Source organism: Anser cygnoides, chromosome 5, assembly GCF_040182565.1.
Source record: "Anser cygnoides isolate HZ-2024a breed goose chromosome 5, Taihu_goose_T2T_genome, whole genome shotgun sequence".
Classification (NCBI taxonomy): Eukaryota; Metazoa; Chordata; class Aves; order Anseriformes; family Anatidae; genus Anser; species Anser cygnoides.
The window spans coordinates 55,927,853-55,950,894 of record NC_089877.1 but is presented as its reverse complement, the minus strand read 5'-3'; the positions used below and the strand labels follow the sequence as shown (position 1 = coordinate 55,950,894).

General features: G+C 49.1%; 1 protein-coding gene across 1 annotated transcript; it reads right to left on the bottom strand.

The window, feature by feature from the left end:
• Positions 1-222: 222 nt before the first annotated feature.
• On the bottom strand, positions 223-21,940 carry LBHD2 (LBH domain containing 2). Its single transcript, XM_066998389.1, has 5 exons — positions 21,783-21,940; positions 12,520-12,617; positions 8,004-8,094; positions 4,600-4,798; positions 223-3,488 (listed from the first exon to the last, which is right to left on the bottom strand). Exons 3-5 carry the CDS (start codon positions 8,091-8,093, stop codon positions 3,412-3,414), a joined length of 366 nt encoding a protein of 121 aa, XP_066854490.1. The 5' UTR covers position 8,094; positions 12,520-12,617; positions 21,783-21,940; the 3' UTR covers positions 223-3,411.
• Between the last annotated feature and the right edge of the window lie 1,102 nt (positions 21,941-23,042).

Here is a 23,042-nt window from a genome sequence, read left to right as displayed (position 1 = left end):
CACCCGAAAAGGAGAGGTGAGGTTCAAGCTGAGGGTCGAGGCAGGGCTCGACGGAAAGAAGTGGAAATGGCAAGTGGCGAGGGAGTGGATCTGAATTCAGCTGCGTGCCAGGGGCAAAGGCAGGCATGGGGCAGGCTGCCTTCCCTGCGCCAGCGGTGGGCCAGCAGCTGCCCCAGTGGATCTCTGTGCTTTTAAAGCAAGACGCTGCAGCTACACCACATCTTCCAATCGGTCCATTATAGGCATTTAATAGGCTAAACGGTGTAATACATCTACAGGACATACATTAGTCGAGTATTATGTACAGGTGGCATTTTACAAAATTAGAAAGAACTGAAATAGAGCAAAATCCAACAATGTCTTACTCCATAAAACTTCCTTTCTGCACTACATGAAATATTCTACAAGCTAGACTAGAAAAATATGACTGAATGTCTTTTTTTTTTCATTTTTAGTTTCTACAAAGCTTTTCATCCAGAAAAAAATACAAAACAACTATTGAGTTTATCAGAGAGACAACACTTGCACACAGACAAAGTAAGTGGACATTCATAGACCTGCAAGTTGAATAAATAGGGCTTGTTTGTATAAAACAAGTTTCTCTCTATCTTGCTCTCCTACTTTGGGGCCTCTGGTCCATGTTCAGAAAAATAAAAATGGGAGGAGGAGTTTGGCTTTGCGTGGTGGTTAAACTGGGGCCACACAGCTTTAGTGGAAAGCTGAAGTTTGAAGCATCCATTTGCTTCAGCTGAAATACTGAGGGGGAGCTGCGTGAAAGAGGAAACAGGAAAGAGGGGAGTAATGAGGCTGGAAGGAGGAAATCTGGCATTTCTGCATGGGCTGCAGCGCTGTGTATTCCAACCCAAAAAAGTAGCATCCTGAGGCGTATTTTCAGGGTGGATGTAGAATTTTGTTGTTTCTTTGGAAACTTATTTAGGGAAGTGCCATTGACCTCAGGTGGAAATGGGATAAGGGCCATCCAGAGCAGGAAGGGAGGGAGCGTCTGAAAGCAGATAGAGAGCGCATAAAATTGGGGGAAGTGTTCCAAACAACTGGTTTTCCTTTTATAAAGTGAAAAGCAAATCAAGCAACACGTCTAACGTCATTCCTCGCGGAGCTGGGCAGACGCAGGTTAAAGGAAATCACGCAGCCAAAAATACATCGTCATCCTTGCTGCTTCTCCCCAGAGCTTCGGAAAACTTCTCAGCAGCCGGTGCAGGGGCCGCGTTTAAAGAGCACCTCGCACCCGAGCTGCAGCCCCGTGTCACTTCTCAGTGCCTTACCCAGCTTGTTCTCGCTTCCTCGGCTTTGCAGGAAGGCTGCCACCAGCCGAGGGGGTGGCAGGGACAGCAGCTGGGTTTAGGAGGTCTGCTTGACACCCTCCACTGCTCTGTCAAGATCTGGTGCTCTTACCATTCATCCAACAGAATAGTTCTCTGACAGCGTGGGTAAGAATGTCTACACCAAAAAGGCAAAACAGGTTGTTATATAGATTGAGAGAGCAAAGTTTAACCTAAGTTTCACGTTATACTACACTACACTGCTTATAAAAAGGGTCCTAGATCCCAAACACCCCAAATAATGAGCTATAATTTTGTACATAAGTTAATGTTGCTTTGAAGTAAAATAGTCTCTTTCCTTCGTATTAAACATTCATTGCACAGAATTCTTTGTAAGTAAATATATTAAATTTGGTTGCTAAGAAGGTATAAACTTATCTTATCAATACATCTGGCCAGTAAATTTTATCCATCATCACACAATTAAAAGTTTCCTTTAGAGAAAATTATTACTGGATAGAAGAATGCACTTGAAAGTCAACTCGGGAGTTAACGCTGGAAGAAATCCTGTTATTTCTTTCCACCCACAGCGAGCGGCTTCTTCCGGATGCAACATTAATTGGAAGTACAGACCCCATCCAGCCCTGCCGAGATGGAGAAATCCGACTTCGTAGCTTACAGGGCACTTGTCACCAAAACAGTCGAACCCTTTTCAGAACATGCATTATCTCCACCGACACTGTCCAAGGGGAAATGTTTTGGGCCGAGATCTTTGCTTCTCCTGGGACGGTGCCTGGCTGGAGGGAGTCTCTGGAAGGTCCCCGTGGAGGAGCAGGCTCACCCCTGTGAAAATGGCCCCCGGATCCATCTCCAGGCAGGGAGAGAAGGAGAATCCAGCGGAGACCTGATGCATGCAGAGACAGCTTGTCCCACCACGAGCTGTGGCCTACCAGAGGTGGCTGTGCAACCGCAGCCAAGGGGGCTGTGCCACAGGTGAGGACCCCCAAGCCATACGCGCTCCCGTGGGCAGCACTGCCAGGGCAGGACAGAGGCCGGTGTGCATCCCACCACCTTAGCCCTTTTCCACCCCTTCCCACCACAGATGGCTCGGAGGGGACCTGGCATCATGTGGAAAGGCTCCGAGAATGTAGAGGAGGTTTGGGCTGTGCCACGGAGCTCCCCTCACCTGCCCCAACCGCTGCCTAGCTTGGGCTGAGGGAGGAAGAGCTGAGCCTCTGCACCTATTTTATACACAAAACATACCAAAAGAATAGTCACAACAACTTCTATTAACAAGGTGGGACAAATCCAGCCTTGGCAGAAGCAGGAGCCATTTCACTGGCTTCAGTAGCGAGCTGGACCTGGTCCCTGAAGTGCGCACAAACAGCACGAGCCACCCAACCAAATCTACAACGAACGGTCTCACTCCACGAACACCAGCGACTAGCTATTCCAGCTCGTCAATGTACAGCAAGAAAGCGTTTCTGAAGCTTCAGAGCCTTATCGAAAAGACGGTTAGTACAAGGCTGGTTCATCTCAATTTGCACAGGTTAGCCAAAGGGAGAGAACTGCTCTGATCCGCACCCGGGCGGCAGCCTGGAGATCCTGCGTAGCGATGGAGGCTAATCTTACACTTGCGTCTCTATACAAAAGTTACAAAATCAAATGGTGACATTATATTACATCTATTGTCCATAATATCACAGTGCTAGTTTTAAATGGCTAAAAACAAGAAAGGTTTTAGATTTAAGACATCCCTTCTGGAGAAATGTAACCCCTTGGTCCTGCTGTTGATACCTGAAAGCAGCCTTGCTTAAAAAAGGTAAATCCAATGAAATGTGCTAATTGAAATTAGGAGCATTTTTCCTTTGTAATCTCATGTCTGTGATGCATTTCCTAACATGTCCCTTTTTTTTTTTCCCTAAGGAAAAATTAAACAAATAATATGAATCCCAGCCTGAAAAGCAATATGTTAAAAAGAACAGTTCTAAAGCCCATACACTTCTTACCAGGTACTAACTAAATAAAACCCTTGCAGATTTAAATACAGATTAGTTTGACATGTCTTCAGAGTGTGTTAGCTTGTCAACAACATTCACAATGAAGTTTCACTTCTGAGGCCACGGAGTTCCTACTCATCCTTTTCAGTTCTGCTTTCGAGAGTATCTGTACTGTCTTCCACTTCTTGAGCTGGATGCGCTAAAGTATCTGCAAAGAAATTGTTTGTCAGTATTTTTTCCCCCACGCTGTACATCACCCTTCATTTGACTCCCTGCTGCACGAGGCAGATGATCTGTCAGGGTGCTCAGCCTTGAAACTGGTAATTTACTGTACTTGCAGGCCAGCAGCTGAACCTGGAGTAGGGTACTCTGAGTGCATCACAGCCTGACTTCACAGGGACTTCAGACCTCAGGATGGGTATTAATGAGATGAGGTGATGACCCCTCTCATTAAAAGCAGGACAGCCGCCAGCGTGGGAGGGCTACCTACTGTCTTAGTGAATCTGCTCAAATGTTCAGCTCTGAAGACATAACAAGTCCCAGTGTCACTGCACAAACACAACACAGAGGCCGTAACGCACAGCCTGGAGCTCAGGCCGTACGTTTGGCTCATACGTCTTCTTGAGTGATACAACCCTGTGGTTGCCACCACCTAGAAATGGCTGCTGGAACAGCAGAGGATTTGACACTTCAAGATGAGACCTTGTGTCATTGTCCCCTGGAAGGCAAGGGAAGGTGCACCTTGCACCCCATCCTCACTGCTGTTCCTGGGCTTTTGCATGGCAAATGTTGGTGCACTGAAATGGAAACCGTGTCACTCTCTAAGGAAGAGCACTGAGATGAAAAAAAAACAGAAATAGAGAACAAGCTACACTGACAAGCTCTTATCTCTAGCCATATTTACCCCACAGTGACACCATTAGTCATATCTACGTACTTGTGAGCTCCTGTTACATTAATGCACTCCTGGGACACCACGATGCTTTGAAAATGCAGAGCTATTAAATACTCTGCTTCTAGGCTAAGAGATGGGGAGGTAGATAGACACCATTGAACAGGGTTATCGTTTCCTAGAGTGAACTGCTGCTGTGCAGTGCGCTGCCTGATGGCCATGCGAGTGGCCAGCGCTGAACCTGATGCGATTGTAAACTCTGTGTCCTCGAAAGCCACAAGGACATTTTCAGCCCACAGGACTCCCTTTCCATTGCAGGTGTTTCTGTACCCACTGCTACTTGGTACTCTGTTGACCTCAGTGCGTGGCATAGCCTGAAACAGCTATTTTCCTAGGGGGAACAAGGATGAAAACTACTCATTCAGACCTTCCAGATCCATCTGCTGCTGCTGCTGCACGCAGACTCTTTGGTCACCATGAAGACCCTTGTCTTCTGCTGATTTCAGGTCATCGGGAGGCCAGCGCAGCTCCCCGCTCTCCACCTCCCCGGACTCAGTTGGCTCCACCACGATCGATGGCAGTCTTTTGGACAGCTTGGGGTATTTCTCACGCGCGTCTGGGAAGGCCTGGGGAGAGATTTGGGGACACGCCTGTCAAAGCCTTGCCCAGGGATCCATGTTCAGAGCAAGCGGGGTACATGCTCCATCTTAGCATCCTTTCTACACCTGACATGCACAAAAATGTCCATCAAAAACCCCCTTCGATCTGGTGCAGACTGACCTGTGTGATCCACTGTGCACAGAGAAAATAGAGACTTTGGCAACAAAATTCACTGTGTTGCCAGACCACCGTGTTTCACTTCTGGTGGGTTTGTAGGACACGAAGGTCGTTGCTGTAATGGTAAGCTAAGAGGCTGCTCCAGCCCTTCTGGCTGTCATCCTTTTGCTCTGATATGATTTATTCATATTTTCATGCAGTAACAGTTTATTAAGAAACTGCCATGCTGCAGAGCTCTTTTATGTTATGTGAAACTATATTTTATGGTGCATTCAAGCAAGTAGCCCCAGAGATCATCTTTACACAGAGGATAGCGCCAGCTATTATTACATTTGTCACACTGAATCTGCAGGTCAAATATTATGTAGGGATTAGAGTTTGAAGCTGAACTAGGTACTTGTAGTGAATGATATTATAACACATAAAAGTGCTTTCTTGTTTTCAATATAGCTGGTTCATTACAGTCCCTCAGGGTACTTTGTTTTGTTTTGCTTTGTGGTTGGTTTTTGTTTGTTTTGTTTGTTTGTTTTTGTTTGATTTTGTTTTTGTTTTTCCTGGACGAAAACTCATTCCAGGTCCTCCAGGAAGGGGCAGACGAGGGGACTGAACATCAGGGGCTGAGAAAAGAACCATCCCAATTAAACTCCAGGTGCTTCCATGTGTTGGCTGTGTGCTGGTGGGAACCTGCCCACATACTTGCAATGTGTTCACCACTGTATCAGGTCTTCTGGTTAGACCGAGCACTGCTGTTATTTGAGCCAGTCTCAACACAGCTCCTGCTACAAGCACAGGCAGAAACATGCAGATATTCCCCAACCACCATAAAACTGGGCATGTCCCCCAGGACATTGCCAGGCACCTGGGGACTGTAGCGTCATAACGCACTGGAGGTGTTTGCTCTGTGACTTTTGCAATCTCCCTTCATCCCGTGAGCTGCTCCTTTCTAAGAGTTCAAGACTCAGCTGTCCCCCTTGGCACCAGTGCTGGCATGGGGACGCACGCCTGTGGGAAGGGACAGTTCCCTTCCTATGTGTCTGGAAAGCAGCAAGCACATTTCTATCTATCCAGGATAGTATTGTGGGGATTGATTCATCCCTGCAAATGTACAGGAAGATGAAAAATGTTTTATACTATTGTTAGTCTTGCAAATTGAGACACAGTTAAGGAGTCTTCTATAGGAGAACGTTCTTCAGTGCAGCTAGACCAAGGGAATCACTGAGGTTAAACCTTTTTAATGCTTCCCCGAGCTGCACTCACATGGGTGTAACTTGTCCTGATCAAGCAATGCTGCTCACGCTGCCTATCAGAAAAGTTCCCCCCAACTCCTCATTATACAGCCTCCTCCAGACCTGTTTATAATTTGAAAATAAATTGCCATGGCAGCTGTCTTGACTGGGAGGAATTCTTAAGAAGCTGCTAATATTTCCCAGCTATTTCCAAACATGCGCCACGGTGACAATACCCTGGCCGGGGCAGGTCCAGAGACACCTCAGAGCAGCTGTGCACTCTTCTTCAGACCCATGGAGGAGCCTCCGCCTGTGATCCTCATGGCTCAGGTGACAGAAAATAGCCAGAAAATTGTGGTTAAATTGCCCTGTTGTCTCTCAGGGCTGCCCATACTGGGTACAGTGACCTGCTCAGTCTGCTTGGGTGGCAGAGGACTGTGAGAGTGCCACCTTGTCCCCAAGCTTGCCCATAATCCCTGGCAGGGGCGACCCAGTGCAAGAAAATTCCTCTTTTTTCCACCTTTCTGAAGACCTAAGAAATGAAACAAACCGGTCTAAAAATGTGCTGAAAGGTGATTGTTAAGGCTGTAACAAAATTTAGGAAAGGCACCTGTGCAGCTTCAGTTTGTCTGTTCTCATTTGTGCTGTTCTCCTGCGGCCTTTCCTCACACGAACCGCGTCATGTTTTTCCCCCGGTGCCCAGCATTTACCACGTCCCCCCAGGAATGAGTCAGGACCGGCAGGAAGCAGCGCGGTGTTTTTCTGCGGAAGCTGGAGTGTGCGACGAGTGGGCAGGAGACTGCAGGAAGAGAAGGACTGGTCTCCTGGCCAAAGGGCTTGGAAGTTGCTGGAAGAAAGCTAGCTTTCCTGCTGAGTCACTGGCTTTGCGTTACCTCTCGTTTCTTTTTGCTTTCTTGCGTCTGCTGGCCACCGCTAAAGTGGGGATTGGATCATCCTGCCCAGAGGTGGGGATAAGCCAGATGGAAAAAAACTCTGGAGTAGGTGAGCAGAGACACCTAGGAAAAAGACTTCATGGAGTTGTGGCTGGCACAGAGTCTGGACAGGGTACAGTGACACACTGATGAAAACCATGGACTGGGCACTCAGTGAAAAAAGAAAATACTGAAAACGTGCTCTGAGAGTGCGCAGTGTCTATCCTGTGAGGTTGGTGAAGCCAGGGAAGGTCTATGGCGAGCTCTAGCTGCACACGGCCTTTCATTATATGCCCCAGCGGTCTGAAAGGAATTTGCAAATTTTCAGTTCTGACTTCCCCGACTTCCAAATGTTTGACGCTAACCTATAGCAGTTTTCTCCTACAGCAGTTACTCAGGTGCAGCACCGACTCCGCTTGCAATAATACATCTCGTGTTGAGAAGCAACCTGAATCCACCAGGACACGTTGAGGAGGTCGGTCCCCCAGCAGCCACACGCCAAGCCACGAGCACAACCACAGGAACCGAGCTGGGCCGAGGGGGCTGCCACAGGGGTGCCTCGGGACACTGGGGTCCCTCCTGTGGGAAACAGCACCACAAGTGGGCAGCTGTGTGGGTGTGGGACTGCCTGGGGACAGAAAATGTCCTGCGCCCGGCCAGTGCAACTGAAGCCATAGCTATCTGGGTGAATTCTGCAGTCATTTCAGATCATCTCTTTGCTAAAAGAGGGATCTCCCTTCGAGCCTGGAGCTCATTGCACAGGTGGCTGTGTAAAAGCTGTGGGACAGTATTTGCGGGGTGTCTGCATCATATCTTCATATATACGTGCACAAAAGTTATTATTGCGTTACACTGCTTTTGAAAAGCAAATCAGGACATAGTTTTTCTAGCAGTACCTGGCTGGAAGGGCCTCCTTCTTCCTCAGGAGACTGGCTGAGCGTGAATTCCTCCATCACCGGTTCCCGTGTGTTCATCACCTCTGTCATGCTGCAAATATCAAAACAGAAATGGAAAACTCAGCTCTGTGCTTTGGCCCCACGGGTAGTTTAAAAACAGGCATTTTGTTCTAATAACTATGATGCAGACTGTCCTTTCTAAACAGCCCCCAAAATATTCCCTCGTCTCTTGGGCATGTGTTTGCTGCTGCACTGCTGTGGTCATCAGTGGAGTGACAGCTCCATTGTCCCGCTACCCCTTGTCTTAATCTGCTGCATCTTTTTCCCTAAAAAAGTGTAAATCACAGGTTCAAGCCAATGGCATCTAACGTGCTGCCATGCCGTGCAGGGAGCGTTGCTTGCATTTGGGGGCAAATCCAAGAGCAGCAGCAGCAGTGACGTCCCCCCTGAAATTGAATCTGTGGACAAAAAAAAAAGTTACTGTGCAAATATCAGCCTTGAATTAAATTCTCATTCTGGTTCTTCATAACGTCTTCAATATTTGCTCTTCCCAGATGTCTCTTCCATTTAGTCACGAGCCAGCACTTCTTTTTAAACTGTTAATTCCAGACACACCAGCTGTATCGGTGTCTAAGGGCCAGATTTTCAGTAGTCTTTATTTCCCTGAACGTTCAGAGAGGTGTTGAGTGGGATTTTCAAATGCATCAGGGAAGGTTTGGCACCTAAATTTCATTTAAATCAGGGACTTAAGAGCCTAAGCTGCTTATGTGCCCATTAACCATCCCCCTGTGCTGTTCGGCACCCGAGGCACTACAGCTCCGGCCCTTGCGCTCTCCTTGTCCCGCTGTCAGCATTTGGGCAGCCTGGAGCAGGGGGAGCTCTGGCATGGGCTGCTGGCACAGCCCAGCCCATGGTCGGGTAGCTGCATCTCTGTGGAGCAAGGATTTTCCCCACATTTGAGATTTAGAGATACAGCAATTACCCTTTCTATTGAAAAACTCAAGTAGGATGCCCACAAACTTCATTAGGCGTAGCAGAGCAGCTGAAGCACTCGGCGTGACCTACAGACCGAAGGGGCCACGCTCCTTTCGGGTGGGAATACCTCGGCCCTGGGTGGGTTTGGCCCCACAAGTGCCACCGTCAGGGACAGCAGGGGCTCGCTGCCAGGCTGCTGCAGCAGGCAGAACGTAGGCACCGGCAGCGAGCCCGCCCCGCAGCAAGCTCCCCTTTGGGCACGACTAAAGGCTGCCATTAATTCTGGTCCCGCTTCACACACAAAAGCCTCCTTTGTCAAGGCTGCTCCTACTGAGAAATGCAAACTAAAACATCTTAAGGATAGCTTGTTTCAGGCTTACATTACCAATTACCCCACAAAACTGAATTTTACAATATCTGCAATTACTACAAAACCCTTCACAATGACTTTAATTAGCCGTAGCACGGAGCAGCGTGATATCGCAGAGACTTTCACTCCCACTGCATCATATTTAAAAAGGAGCATGGCAGACCCAGGAGACACTTGAGCTCGGCTCTGAGCTAGGACCCGACCCCATAGGCATCCGCCAGCTTAGGGAAAAGCCCTGAAAAGCCAGCCTCAGGCCCAGCCAGTGCCGATTTAAGCAGCGTGCTTCCTGGGACACACACAACAGGAGAGAAGAACTGGGCTACAAAACTCAGCAAGAGGCTGGACTGGTCCCTGATCTGGGCATCCGCCAACCTAAACCCTCCCAGATCCACTGCACAGTAGCAGAGGGACAAATTCTGCCTGCTGGGAGGAAGTTTTGTGCTCACTGTCACCTGCAGCCCCTGCAACAGGGAGCACCAGGACACCACAAACCACCCAAACCAGTAAAATGCAGACTTTTTTATGGACACCTGCTTTTATTCCTGCAGCTCCAGCATGCTGTACCATTGGGCACCTGTGGATTACAGAGCCACAGGATGGGGATCTGGAAGTAGAAGACCCTTTCCCAAAGCCGTGCCCTTGGACCCTTCCCTGCCCCTTCCCTGCGCTGTCTCCTCCCTCTGATCACCCCCAGTGCTCCTGAGGCTCTTGCCTTCTTTTCCCATTCTGATCTCTGCCCTGGTACCAGAGGGACCCTTCTGTGTCCTTCCTGCTGCCCCTCCTGAGGCTATAGCTGAACTCTGCTCTCCCACCCCGACCCTCTGGTCATCACCCACGGAGCTGGTCTGGGGGGGCTGACACACAGCCTGTTAGCCAGAGCCAGCCGTCAGCCTGGGGGAGCACTGGGACCACGGCTCTGACAGTGCCCAAGATGCAAGCCTCTCGTTTTGGCTCCTTTTCAGGGTTTGGTGCCCTATCCCCTCTCATCCTGGACAGAAGGGAAAGGGACTTGGATGAGAGAGCGTGTGTGTCTGTCTGGAAATAATCTCAGAGGCTTTGTGAGGGGCCGGGATTTATGAAGTCTTGGGCTTGGCTATCATGGAGAAGACACGTCCCACTGCTTGTGTCCTGGGGGTCAGTCCCTGCTAGCCAGGAGAAGATTGCTGCGGCTGCCCACAGCTTGCTGGTTTATTTTAGCAGGCTTTCAGTACATACTGAGTGCGTAAATCACTTCTCCGCCCTTGTTCCACGGGACATCAGGGAGATACAGCCACACATGCACTTTCAAACGTGTCATACGAGCTCAAAGATGTTGTTAAGACCTCATGAAATTCTATTATTGAGCAATAACGGGCTCCGTGCTTCCCAAAGACCACATTACACCCCGCAGATTATTTCTAAATGACAAAGACAAATGGTTCTGGCTAGGAAAATGGTGACAGTCCTGCCAGTGTTCCAGCAGATGCCTCCGTGAATCAGCTCCCAAGCTGTTGAAGCCCAGGCCATTTGAAAAATCTGTGCAACTTAAGGGTTTGATTGAATAGGATGGCAGAAGCGATTGTACTTGATGCATTTCAGAAAAGAACAGGGGGGCATGCAATTGGCAGAAGAATTAGGCTTTAACGGGAACAGATTAATTGTTCTCGGTCTCCACTTAGAAACAGTAAAGGAAAGCAGAAGAAATCTATATGGGCTGGGAAAGCAGCGATGCCTCTAACAATCTTAACTAGGTGTTTAACACTAAAAATAACCAGAAATAAAACAGTTGTGAATGCCACTGCAAATCAGTTCATCTAAAACTTTGAAATCACTTGCAGGACATCATTGATTTTTTTTATAAAGCCACAGAATCTGAAAGGGGAGTTTAGTTGCTGCTTAGGGCTTTTTTTAACTGTGGTATGATTTATGTGCAGGAGAGATTTTACTTCTCAGCCAATTTTGATGGAAAAATATTGAGCCATTTTTACTGCAGCTTTTATGTGACAAGTTCTTACATACAACAGAAAAGTGGCTGATGCAAGCAAATTATTATAAGAACTGTATCTCTTTTAAACTGGGTTTTGCATTTATGTTATGTACGGTAGGTGCTGATATCACCAATGACATACAGTAGCCATAGTGATGCAAAACAAGGCAATAAATAGCATTTACAAACAAAGAATAAATTCTGTTCTGGTGGATGAGTCACCTACTCTGAACCTTAAAACTCTTCTAGCAGTGAATTAAGACATGCATTTACTTCCCCTAGGTTTAATTAAGCTTAAATATACCAATTAGGAAAAAAAGAGCAAAATCTATTCTTGCTTTTCTGTGAGAAAACTACATTCAGAGATGATTATTCTAAATGCAACCGCTACTGTCACAGGGCCATGCTATTCTGATCTTTCTCCGGGAGCATGAAGCAAACGAACAGCCCACTTTCTGCTGTTTGTGATTGCACTAAGAAGGTCAGTTCCATACAGAGCAATATATAGGTTGACAAGTGCTAAACCACCAACTGTGAGAAACAATGCATGCACTTTTATTTCGGTTTCTGAACAGAGGGCAAAACTGACCTGTGAAATTCCTGGTTGCAAAATGGTACTTGAATGAAGACCAGTTTCAAGACTCAAAACCATGTAGCACTTACTTGGAGAAGGAAAACAGGTGGGTTGCATGATGCAAGCAAAGATTTCCTTACGAGAAACTAAACCACCTCTTCTCCAAAGCGAGGATCAGAGAGTGGACAAGTGAGCTCCTCTCTGCTAAGATACCCTGAGCAGCCTATTCAAATAGTCCTTTGAATGGAGCATTTGCAGCCTAAATAGTACCATCTCAGGACCTCTGACAATTTGCATGCTGCTCAGACTTTTCAGGGATAGAAACGTGCTATATGCTTGTGCTAACAATAGGCAAGTGCCTTCTGGCAGCAGGACCACATGCTGCGTGTCACGGCACACCAGCAAGAAGCCTATGGCCAACGGGTTCCACCTTTGGCTGGCTGGTGGGCTCCGTGGCCGTGTGTTATGTGCCCCAGCCTGGAGGATGCTCATATGCACACCGAACTGAGCCCTGATCCTGTGCTCACCTCCCAGAGCAGGAAAGGCAACAAAGGGGACGTCTGGCCGGAGCACGAGACTCAGGGTGGGACAAATGACAAGTATGGGGCAATGACAGGAGAAAGCTCATTACCTTCAATCACATAAATGGGTGTCGTTTCCGGAAACTGCTGCAGATGTTCACTCCTGCTGATGAAATGTTCTGCAGACTCTGTCAAATCCTAAAAGTGTCTGAAAGAGACAATACGACAGAGTCAGAGCGTGCAACCACAATGGCAAAGCCAGCAGTGAGCACGGGGAAGGAGTACTGCGGTGAGCTCGCTGCTTCAGAAAGAGGCAGCAGAAACTCCTGCTTCAGAGGTCTGTGTAATTTTCTGTAACTAATGGGAACTGATCTTGCTAAGGATGTAGCTTGTAGCATACCCAGTGAATAGCCCAGGCAATTAATGTTCCAAAACCACACAAAGCTGCAATACCTTGCAATCTGACTCTTTTTTTGTGATGATAAACCTTATTCCTTAGTGTAAGCTACATAAAAACTGCTGAAACTGGGACACTCTGCTATTCTCCCATGCAGGAATTTTAATGATATTTTTGAAAGTCGGAAAATAAAGATGTATCCCCTTGTTTGGCAGGATAAGTGTGCTTAGCGAGACGTGGTTCAAGACATAAAAGAATGAGATTCTTGCTCTTGAAGTGGCTGGTCAACACACAAAGAAGACAAAATACACTGGAAGAAGGCTAACAGGATTACATTACTGCATGTTTCTCACTGATGTCACAGGAGAAATGATTTTTGCAAAGCTCTTCTCCAAACTGAAGGTACTACTTTGAGTGGTATCAGGACGGGGGAGCCTGGTGAGCAGAGGTGAGGATCCCAGCAGTTCAAAATGTGATTCATTAATTTCTTATGGCTTCCCTGGCGGAAAGTCTTAGCTGAAGAGCTTGAGAAGGTACAGTGCTGAAATATAGTCAGTATCTGGGCCAAAGATGATTTTCTGAGAAATTTGTTTAGCCCTACAGCTTGCCAAATATATATTCATGCCAACCACAGCTATTTCCTTGGATGGGAAAAAGGTGTTTTCAGTGAAATGAATGGCACTAGTGTATATATTTTATATCCTCCAGTGGTTTGGATACCAGCCCAAGTGATTAAACAAATCTACCTGCTCTGGAGGCCTTCCTACCAAGATTTATAACTCTGGATTAGCTGCACACTGATTTTTTTCAAAAACAGAGGAAGATTGTCCATTGCATTCTGGAGTTTCTCCTCATGCCACAGGCTGCACTTATTGCAAATTAGGGAAGCAGGAAATCGCATCTCCATCCCCAGAATCCAATTCAGGAGGGTTTAATTCTTGTCTGGCAATTTTCCTCCCCAGTGATCAAACCAGCTTCAGGGAGGCTAATGTTTGTCCCTTAAAAATTCATGACTACAGTCGGACTTGGTCTCTTGTATGGAAACCAGAGAGCATCCGATACCATGTTATCCAATACTCTGGGAAGAAGATTTTTATCCCACTACCCATTACAAAACAGCTGCTATTAAACCCATGAAAATTCAGCAAGTACTCATCTACCTTAAATCTCTCCTTTAGAAAAGATTAGATGTCATACGAACAGTTATTGCACTGAGTCATCTCTCAGCGAAAGACAAAATGGCATACGAGAGAACGAGCTGGGCACATCAAAGCCACCGGCTGGAAGCCACGCCAGGCCGGCTGCTATTTAGAGGTATCTGCGGATGCCTGGCTTTTGGTATTTGAGGATCCATGTGGGATTGAATGACCGAAAACAATGCCCATTGCTTTTCCACTCTCCGTAAAGAATTTCAGGGTTGAACTGACCCAGGACCAACTTCCCTTCCATGCGCTATGGGGCTTGCAATGTTTGAGAGGGGACGTCGGCCCCTGGGGCTCAGCTACTTGGAAGCTTTAATGGAAAGAAAGTCACTTGAGGACTCCCTTCTTCCACCCACACAGCCGTACTTCAAAACAGAGAAACTTCTGCCTAATCAATATTCTTGGAGAGTTCAGTGCTACCAGTGTATAAAGCCACCAGAATGCATTTATTCTCTGAAGAGTAAATACTCACTTTATCTACCTAATAGGTGTGATTATCGTCTTTGGCTGACACTAGAGGAAACATTATCTAATACCCTTCCTTCTACGATACTGCTTAATCTTTTAAAAACCAGGAACAGCTATTGAGGCCATGTGGCGAGCTGTTGGAAAACAACTCTGGAAAAGCCTTGCTCTGCTCCTCTTCTTGTCCCTTCCTACCTTCATACCCACACTTGCTGCTTTGCTGATCAGTTCAGCCCTGGCTACTTGGTGTACTCTGTCCCAACCACCCCTCTCGTGCCCCTCAAATTCACTTTAAAATCCTCGTCTCTCCTTGGCCCCATCTTGCAAACCAGCTTCTTCTCTGATCCCAGCTGTGCAGCCTTGGAGGGGACGAGGAGGGGACTTCTCTGAGGAAAGCCCCACGCTGGGGCTGGGCTGGGAACGAGGAGTGTTTGTGCATGAGCCCAGCAGAAGTAATAACCTTTTTCACAAGGCCCTTGAGGGGTTGCTGAGCAGAGCTGTAGGACTGCCCGGCCATGCTATGCTGGGGACTGAAGAGCCCTGCTGCACTTCCCAGTAATGAACAACTGAGTTAGGGACTGCTCCAACGAGCTTGTCACGTCCTGCCTCCTTAGTAGCCACAGCACCAAGGGAAGTGTGAGGAGACACAGCCTAGGGAATGACAGGAGAGCTGGTTCCACCTGTGTGACCAAGAAACACCTCCACAGCAGCCCCTTTACCCAGATGAAGGCCCCTCCTGCTTCCACCCCACAGAACGGGATGGATTTCCACAAAATAACAAGCACTGAAAGGTGCTCTCCAGGCTTCTCTCTCACTTTGGAAAGCACCTAGGGCCCATTGCCTGTTTGGAGCTTCCACGCCACGAGGACACGGTCTGTCCCACAGTCTCATTACCCACAGGATGACAGCCAGGAGCAGAAGCAGGATTTTTCTCAGCTCTTCAGGGCAGCTGGGGTGTGTGGAAGGCCCAGCCCTGCTGTCGCTCCTGGGCCATGGGTGGTCTTGCAGTGGGGAGAGAGGAGACCACCCTGCACAGAAGTAGATGCCTTTCTGTGGGATAAATTCACTGTGAATCGCAAAGGAGACGTTTTTAAGGTGAACGTGCCTCGTCAGCGAAACAGAAGGAAGAACCAGACACCAGCTGCAATCCTAGTGGTGCGCAGCTAGGCCGCTTGATAACGGAGCCCTGCCTCTCCAAATGCTTCCTCGGGTGGGAGCAGCACCTCCAACATGGGGTCACTCGTGTTTGGAGGCGCACTTCACTCATCCCCCAGCTGCCCCATAGCTGGGGACAGCCGGGTGGCACAGGGACACACCAGGGCAGGGCTGGTGCGAGATTAGCGGCCGCGGCGGGATGGCCTCCTCCCTCCTGCCCTCCCTGCTTCCCGAGTTAATCATTCCCCACGGAGCGTGAATGGAAATATTATGATAACAGCCTAACAATGTCGCATTGAAGGTTCACCTTGCAACAAATAAACGTAGATAGGCGGCAGAAATCGGCCCTGAACCACTGCTCTGTATGCAAGCATATCACTTCTCCCCTTCTTATTTCAATGGGGACATCCCAGGGGCTTTGCCAGCCCCCTATTTAAATTGTGCTGGAGATACAGACCCCCACCCTGCCCCTCGGTGATGGAGGGCATGGCTCCTGGTACTTGGGGGGGCTGTGAGCACCAGGGCCTGGGAGCTTGCCCACGCCTCAAACAAATGGGGATCTCAGCCCTAGGCCTCCCCCCACACAGGCACACCTCGCCCCCTTACAGGCTCTGGGTAAATGCAAACTTTTCTCCATTCAAGGAGTCTAATCTTTGTGCTACAAAAAGAAAAGAAAAGAAAAAAAAATCCCCCCTATTGATTACAAGGAGAATTGCCACATGAGAATTATGTCAAACAAGAGAAGCTATGGCCTACTGCTTGATTCTTGCACACTGGAAAATTTTGACAAGTTACAATGAACCCTGCTCAGCAATTCTCAATAAACATGAGCATTTTCCACCCAGCAGAAGAAAGGGTGCTTTATTTGGGCCACTCTGCTGCAGCAGATCAGGCTGGAAGCTCAGCCAAAGTGGGTGTGTGGGTGATCTAGGACAGAGCTGCATTTGTGGACGATGGAGACACGAAGGGGCTGCTCTCACTGTGCCAGAAGGTGCACGCCCCTGCAAGGAAATGTCAGCATTTTCCAGGGCCAGGTGCTTCTGCAGATCCAACTCTTCTACGCCTTGGTCTTGTATCAGTATCCTACGAGGATGGAGTTATGGCTTAGTCCCTGCAATGCTTCAGGCCACATGGGTGGCCTGGACTATGCAGAGACAGGACCACGCGCAGTACATCTGCAGCGGGTGGGATGCTAGCTTCAGCATCTTGGCACAACCCAAACTATGCGCTTACCTCAGTGACACTCCACAGCCTCCAGTTTCCGCATGAGTGCCTACTGAGCTCAGCTCTTGGACCCCACGGGTAGGAACTTGGACAGCATCTTTGTTTCCCCTGGTTGCACATTTGTAATGGATGTATTTTATGAAGTGTTGTGGGTTCCATGGGACTCGAGAAATGTAAATCACAGCATGGACCACTGAAGATAAATGTGCGTGTGTATGAACTCCTATTTAAACCTCCCACTTCTTTTTGGATGCAAATCTCTTTCCTAAGCAACTGAGAAAAGTGCGATATGTGTCAGAGTCTGGAGATTAGAGATCTGTTCTGTTCCCTCATTTCAGAAGCTCTTGTCTTCGGCCACCCACGCAGTACTTGAGTTCTGCTCTCCGCAGGCCAAAGCTGCCTTCCTCTCCTCGGCGGCGTGTGCTCTACAGAAGATGTCGATCTCTCTCAGGAAGCAGTGAGATGAAATGACTCTCGATGTGGAGGAGCAGGCATTTCAGCATGAGACACAGCACGTAGTTTGGGAGAGCGAAAAGGGGTAGGAGGCTGCTATTTCCAGACCGCGCTGCCTCCCTCCGCTAACTTCGCAGCAAGCAGCAGTTTTTGCTGTTCCTGCTCCAGAGAAGCTACTGGGGTAAATATCACCCTGGGGAATTTCTCAAACACTCGGCTGTGGACTACCAAATCTAGAAAACATGGGCTTGCAAAGGGCACCGTACTGGCAGATCACTCCAACTCAGCTTCCTCTTGTTGCGCAGTGAGGCTGAGGCTGCCTGTTGCTCTCCGTACACCCCCAGCTCCCGGCGCGCTGTGACTGCACACAAATCCCAACCTTCATGTTGTTGGAGCTGCTGAAGTTCCTACTGGCCCCGTTTACAAAGACGAGCTAGAAACTTGACTCATAAATGGCCAAAAAAAATAAAAAATAAAAAAAGAAGAAGGAAAAAGAACTAAAAGGTGCCCATTTTTAACTACCATATTTTTTCAAGTAATTGCATGATTCGAGGGTGAATTTACGGAAAGTTTTCAGCAAATGATGTTTGCAATGCTGCTAGCTACGGGTGCTTCCCTGGTGGGTTTTTCTTTTCCTTTTTCCTAGCTGCTCATTTGCTTCAGCTCTTTGATCTCAGCACTAAACTACCTGAGCTTCCCGGCGGAGGATGCCACCAGGGACAGGCAGAGCACAGGAGGGGAGTGGGGCTGCCAGCCAGGCTGCACGGGGCTGGGGACAAGGAGCAGCCAGCCAGGAAGCATGTGCGGAGCAGCGGAGGGAAGAAGAGGCAGAGCAGATGGGAAGAATGACTAAGCGAGCTCCTCTGAATGCTAGTAGACCTTGGTATCATGGAAATCTCCACAGAGTCCTCATGGAAGTGTATGCCAAGAGAAAGTTTGGATTTTTTTATATATATTTTTTTAACGTTGGATTCAGCAGCTGATTGATATGAGAGGACCTCATTAAGAAAACATCACCATCAAAATTAGAGCTAAGCCTCAACAAGCTACTAAGTGGTTTTAGAGGTATCTCTTCTGGTACTTGTGCAAATACTATCTCATCTGAGAACGTGCTTTTGGGATCCGAAAGTCTGTGCCAAACAGAGTGTTTCTGAGCTCTGCACAAGCAATGAACCTTGAATTGGCTTTAGCTCACGGAATTGGCTTCAGTCTCTCAAAACAACTTTATGAACCCTGCAGCTTAGGAATAAATATATCATTCCTTCTGATTCAGAGCAACCATTGCTAAAGGGTCTCAGAAAGAAGTATCATCACTTGTGTTTCTGGGATCTTCCCAGGAAGATGGTGATTCTTTGTCCCTGATACTTCATACCACAATTGTCCCTCACCTTACAGCACCTGTGAGAATTAGTGATTGCTGAAATCTGCCTGTGCTATTCCTAAGTATTTCTGGATGGTCCTGAATTCAGGCCACGGTCCCACTAGCAGAAGATGAGTGGGGAAAAAGGTATCTGAGGACATCGACACAGAGCAGGTGATTGTTGGATGGAAACATCCTGGGAAATGGGGTGCGAAATGTCTGATGTCTTTCTGGCACTGTGGAAGAGTGCTCCGGCTAGTCTGTCATACTCTGGTTAGTCTATCACTTCTAGGTAACAGAATAGGATAAGAGGTTAGGTATATAAATGGTATTTACTTAAAAGATAAACTAGTTTTTTCCTTGTAACTTTAGGGAAATCAGAATATGGTGCCATATATTATAATATTGAGCCATTCAGTACAGAACTGAATACAGCCAAAACACCAAAAGAGTTAGAGGTTAATTTAAAAAATAAATAAATAAACAAAACAAAATAAATTTAAAAACCCACCAGCACAACGAGAAAAAAGCGGACACTCCTAAGAGAACAAAGACAATGAAGAGACTTTTAATGTTCCTTATTGGTAATTAACAGCAAAACTGCAGGTGTCACAACACCACAGGCTAACACCAGAGGTGTTTTTCTCTAGGAATTAAAGCTCTCTAACCTTAATTGAATTTCCAAAGTATGGAAAGTTGCCCCAGCCTGAGATGGAAGATAGGAGAACAGTGTGTGTTATCGCAGTAGGGTTGGGCATGACAGAGGGCAAGGACAACGCATAGATAAAAATAAATATATTATTTTAAAAATGCAGTATGGCTTTTTTTTTGTTGTTTTTTTTTTTGGAATGAGTCATTAACACTGAAAGCGTATGTGCATGGATAAGGCTACGTGTCTTTCTGCCAACCAATTAACATCCACCTGAAGCTAGAGGTCTCCTAAATATTTGCATACGGGTAGTTTATATGGGTGCATCTCAGAGAAGCAACTCAGCTGAAAAATCAGGTTGCGTGTTATAGAAGTTGCAAAGGAACTGGACTTGCACTATTCCATCATAGCCCTGTGAGGACATGGGCTCTACTGGGCAAAACGCTGTGGGATCGGCCAGCCCACCCTGACGGCAGCAGGGGCTTGTCCTGCCAGAGCCCAGTTTCCTCCAGCACTGGTGTCCGCTCTGCAGATGCCATTACTGATGGTGCTCTCTCCGAACAGCGAAGGACAGGTGATCGCAGCCCCTACGCACTTGCAATCAAAGAGGGACAAAGGCTGGAGCAAGGGGCTGAGAGAAGGTTTTAAGGACCTGTTTGTATTAACTGGTCTTTTTCATTCCACCTGAGTTGTTATTGGCTGGTAGTTTTCCTAGGGCTTGCAATAAAGTCTTCCTTTGAAGAAGGAACATGCAGGAAACTGATTCACTTACAGCTTTTTCCAGAGAACGCACACACACACGTCTCGGAGCAAAGGGAAGGGGCACCGCAGAGAGGCAGATGCTGGGCTCCTTCAGGTCCCAGCAGGGCTCCTCCTGCCTGCCATGAGGCAGGATCTGCCCTGGACCAAGGCTGCTCCGTCTGACCCCTCCAAAATAGACAGATGTGTTTACAAAGGCTCAAATGCAGGGGCATAATTTCAGAAATGAGAGCGAAGTAGCAATTTCAGCCTGTGACACTGTGGGTTTGATACCTGATCTATGCAAAAGCCTGTTGCTTAACACAAAGAGATCATTGTGAGAAGGGAGGGAAAATAGCGACTATATTTGCACATTCATTTCTTCTGCTAAAGTAATGTACCAGAGAGGTTAGAGGAAATTCCACATGATTGACAAATTGTCAGGCCAGATCGGGAACGCAGGGAAATCAGGTCAAGTCGCTCCCTGTTTGCTTGTTTTCTCTCTGCAATCATAATGTTGACTCTGAAAACATGTTCTTTAAATGGAATATTAATTATCAAAATCCTGAGCTGTGAGCTGGATTCTTTTCTGGGCACAAAATTTGTTGCTCATTAAATCTAAGAGATGGAAAACACTGGCTTGGGACTGGTGGTGTGTAGGCAGATTTCCCCGCTTCACCTTCATTTCCAGGCTTCCCGTAAGGAGGCATTGTGCACGGAGCCAGGCTGCAGGAGCACAAACTTCGGGGTCCTTCAGTACGACACGAACCTACAGCCAGGAGGGCTTCCTTCACTGCACAGCTGACCATAGGACTGCGGTAAAGATCTCGGTCAGGAAAAGGCTAATGGAAACTAATTTCTCTGTTTATTGCTTCTCGTGGCTTGAGGGGTTAATGCTGTATCCAGCCTAGCCTCGCTCCCCTCCGTGACTGCAGCCGTGTTCAGACACCGACAAACACACCTCTGTCCCGGATGAAAAGGGAATTTTTGTGGTACGTTCATTTGGCAGTGGGAAAATATTCACACCCCTTGCTCGGAGTGAAACATAGTCCTCATTTACAGCGGAAAGTAGGCTCTTTCTTTCGCTACAAGTAACCGCATGTGTGGCGCTCGCTACCTGTTGGGAAAGGCAGGGGTTTTGGGGTTCTTTCACCCTGCTCGGCAAGGCGGCAAGCAAAAGCATCATTGTCTTAAACTCACATTTTGTTACCCTCTTCCTCGCCTCAGAAAAAAAAAAAAAAAGACAGACACACACCGAAATAAATGAACAGCTGAGGCGATCGCAGCCCAACAACTCCCTCAGTGCCACTCTCATTCATCAGGATTCCTTCACACAGCCTGCGCCTGCCAAGCAAGTTTTGCTTTAAAGGACAACCCATTCTTCGGCGAGTTCTCTCTAACATCCTTTACAAAACAAGCAAACATCTGGAGGGCTTGGAAATAAAGCCGAGCGGCAAGCAGAGGAGCAGCTCCTGCTCCTCCTGCCCCCGTCGCTCGCTCCGCACTCGCCCCCCCTGCACCGCACAAGCACCGGGCTGAGGCTGGGATCGGCTCCCCGGGGTGCCCCCGCCTGCTGAGGCTGGGATCGGCTCCCAGGGGGCTGCCCCAGCCCCTCTCAGCCCCGGGGCTTCTCGGGGTCCCCTCCCGCAGCCCTGCCCCGAGCATCCCGCTGCGGGCAGGGCACCGCCACCCGCCGCCCCCCTCCCCCTCCGCGGCCCGTCCCGGCTCACCGGCGAGGCGAGGCGAGGCGAGGGGAGGCCGGCAGCCTCCCGCCGGCCGTGCACGGAGCCGGCAGCTCCGTCAGGGTGTCCGCATCCTCCCGGGCCGGCCGCGGCACCTCCCCGCCCGCAGACCGGCCCCGCCGCTGCCGGCGAAGGGGAAACCACTCCCCCGGCAGCGCCGCGGGGCGGTGCGAGGCCCCGGCCCCCCCCCTCCTCGGCACCGGCACCGCGACGCCCCCCCACGGGGGTTCGCCCCCAGCACCTTCCGCGGAGCCGGCCCCACGCGTGGGGGGGGGACGCCTCCCCGAGTGGGGACCCCAACCCCCGTGTGGGGACACACACCCCATGTGGGAACACGCACCCAGGTGTGGACACACACCCCCAAGTGTGGACACCCCCCGCCACGCACACACACTACTGAGGGGTGTGGGGCTGGCACAGGGCCCCCATCTCCCCAAGGAAAGGTTGACTTGGTGAGGTGCAAAGTTTCTTTTCCGGGGTTTCCTTTTGCCGGGGGGGGGGATGTGTGCCCCCCCAGGACATGCTCTGCTCTCATCCAGAGGTGTGACAAGGGGCAGCTCCCCGCTGGGGGTGTCAGCCCAGACCCTCTGGAGAGAATCATCGAATCACTGAGGTTGGAGAAGACCTCCACGATCCTCTGGTCCCACCGACCCCCTACCACCAGTATCACCCACTAAACCGTGTCCCTAAGCACCAGCCCAAGAAAGAGGCTGTCAGGGGAGCGTGCACGGCCCTGCCTGTGTCTGTGGTGCCGTGGGGACAGGCCCAAAGCGTGGCAGCGAGGTGACAGTTATGGCAGGAGGCTGGGGAGTAGCAGCGGGGGTGAGGACCCAGGAGATCTGTGAAACCACCGGGGCATGGTCCTCCCGCAGCTCAAGGACAGGTGCTGAGGGCGGCCAGGACCCGCCTCAGTCCCTCTGCACACCCAGCAAATGGAGCTGTGGAGACCTCGGGGTCCGCTCTTTGCTCGGCCCTGGGGGGGTCAGCAGCTCTGTTTCCAGCACGAGGAGAGGAGATCATGACGGAGCACTGAGCAGGGGATGGGTTCTGACCACGGGAGGCCATCCCGGCGCTTGGCTCGTGCGAGGCCCTGCCAGCAGTGGACATTGAATTGTCAGGAAGCAAGGAGCTCGGCCTCCACTTCAGGGTGATCCATGCCTGGCCGATGGGGAGCAAAACGTCGGCTGCTGCTGGTTCAAGGAGGACACCCGCCTGCTGCTGTGGGCCGAGCTGAAAGGTAACTGAGTT

Coding starts and splice junctions, on each gene's coding strand:
- LBHD2 (XM_066998389.1), bottom strand. CDS start 8,093: ATGACAGAGGTGATGAACACACGGGAACCGGTGATGGAGGAATTCACG. Junction 4,799..8,003: donor AAGGAGGCCCTTCCAGCCAG/GTACTGCTAGAA, acceptor ATCTCTCCCCAG/GCCTTCCCAGACGCGCGTGA. Junction 3,489..4,599: donor GCAGCAGATGGATCTGGAAG/GTCTGAATGAGT, acceptor ATTTCTTTGCAG/ATACTTTAGCGCATCCAGCT.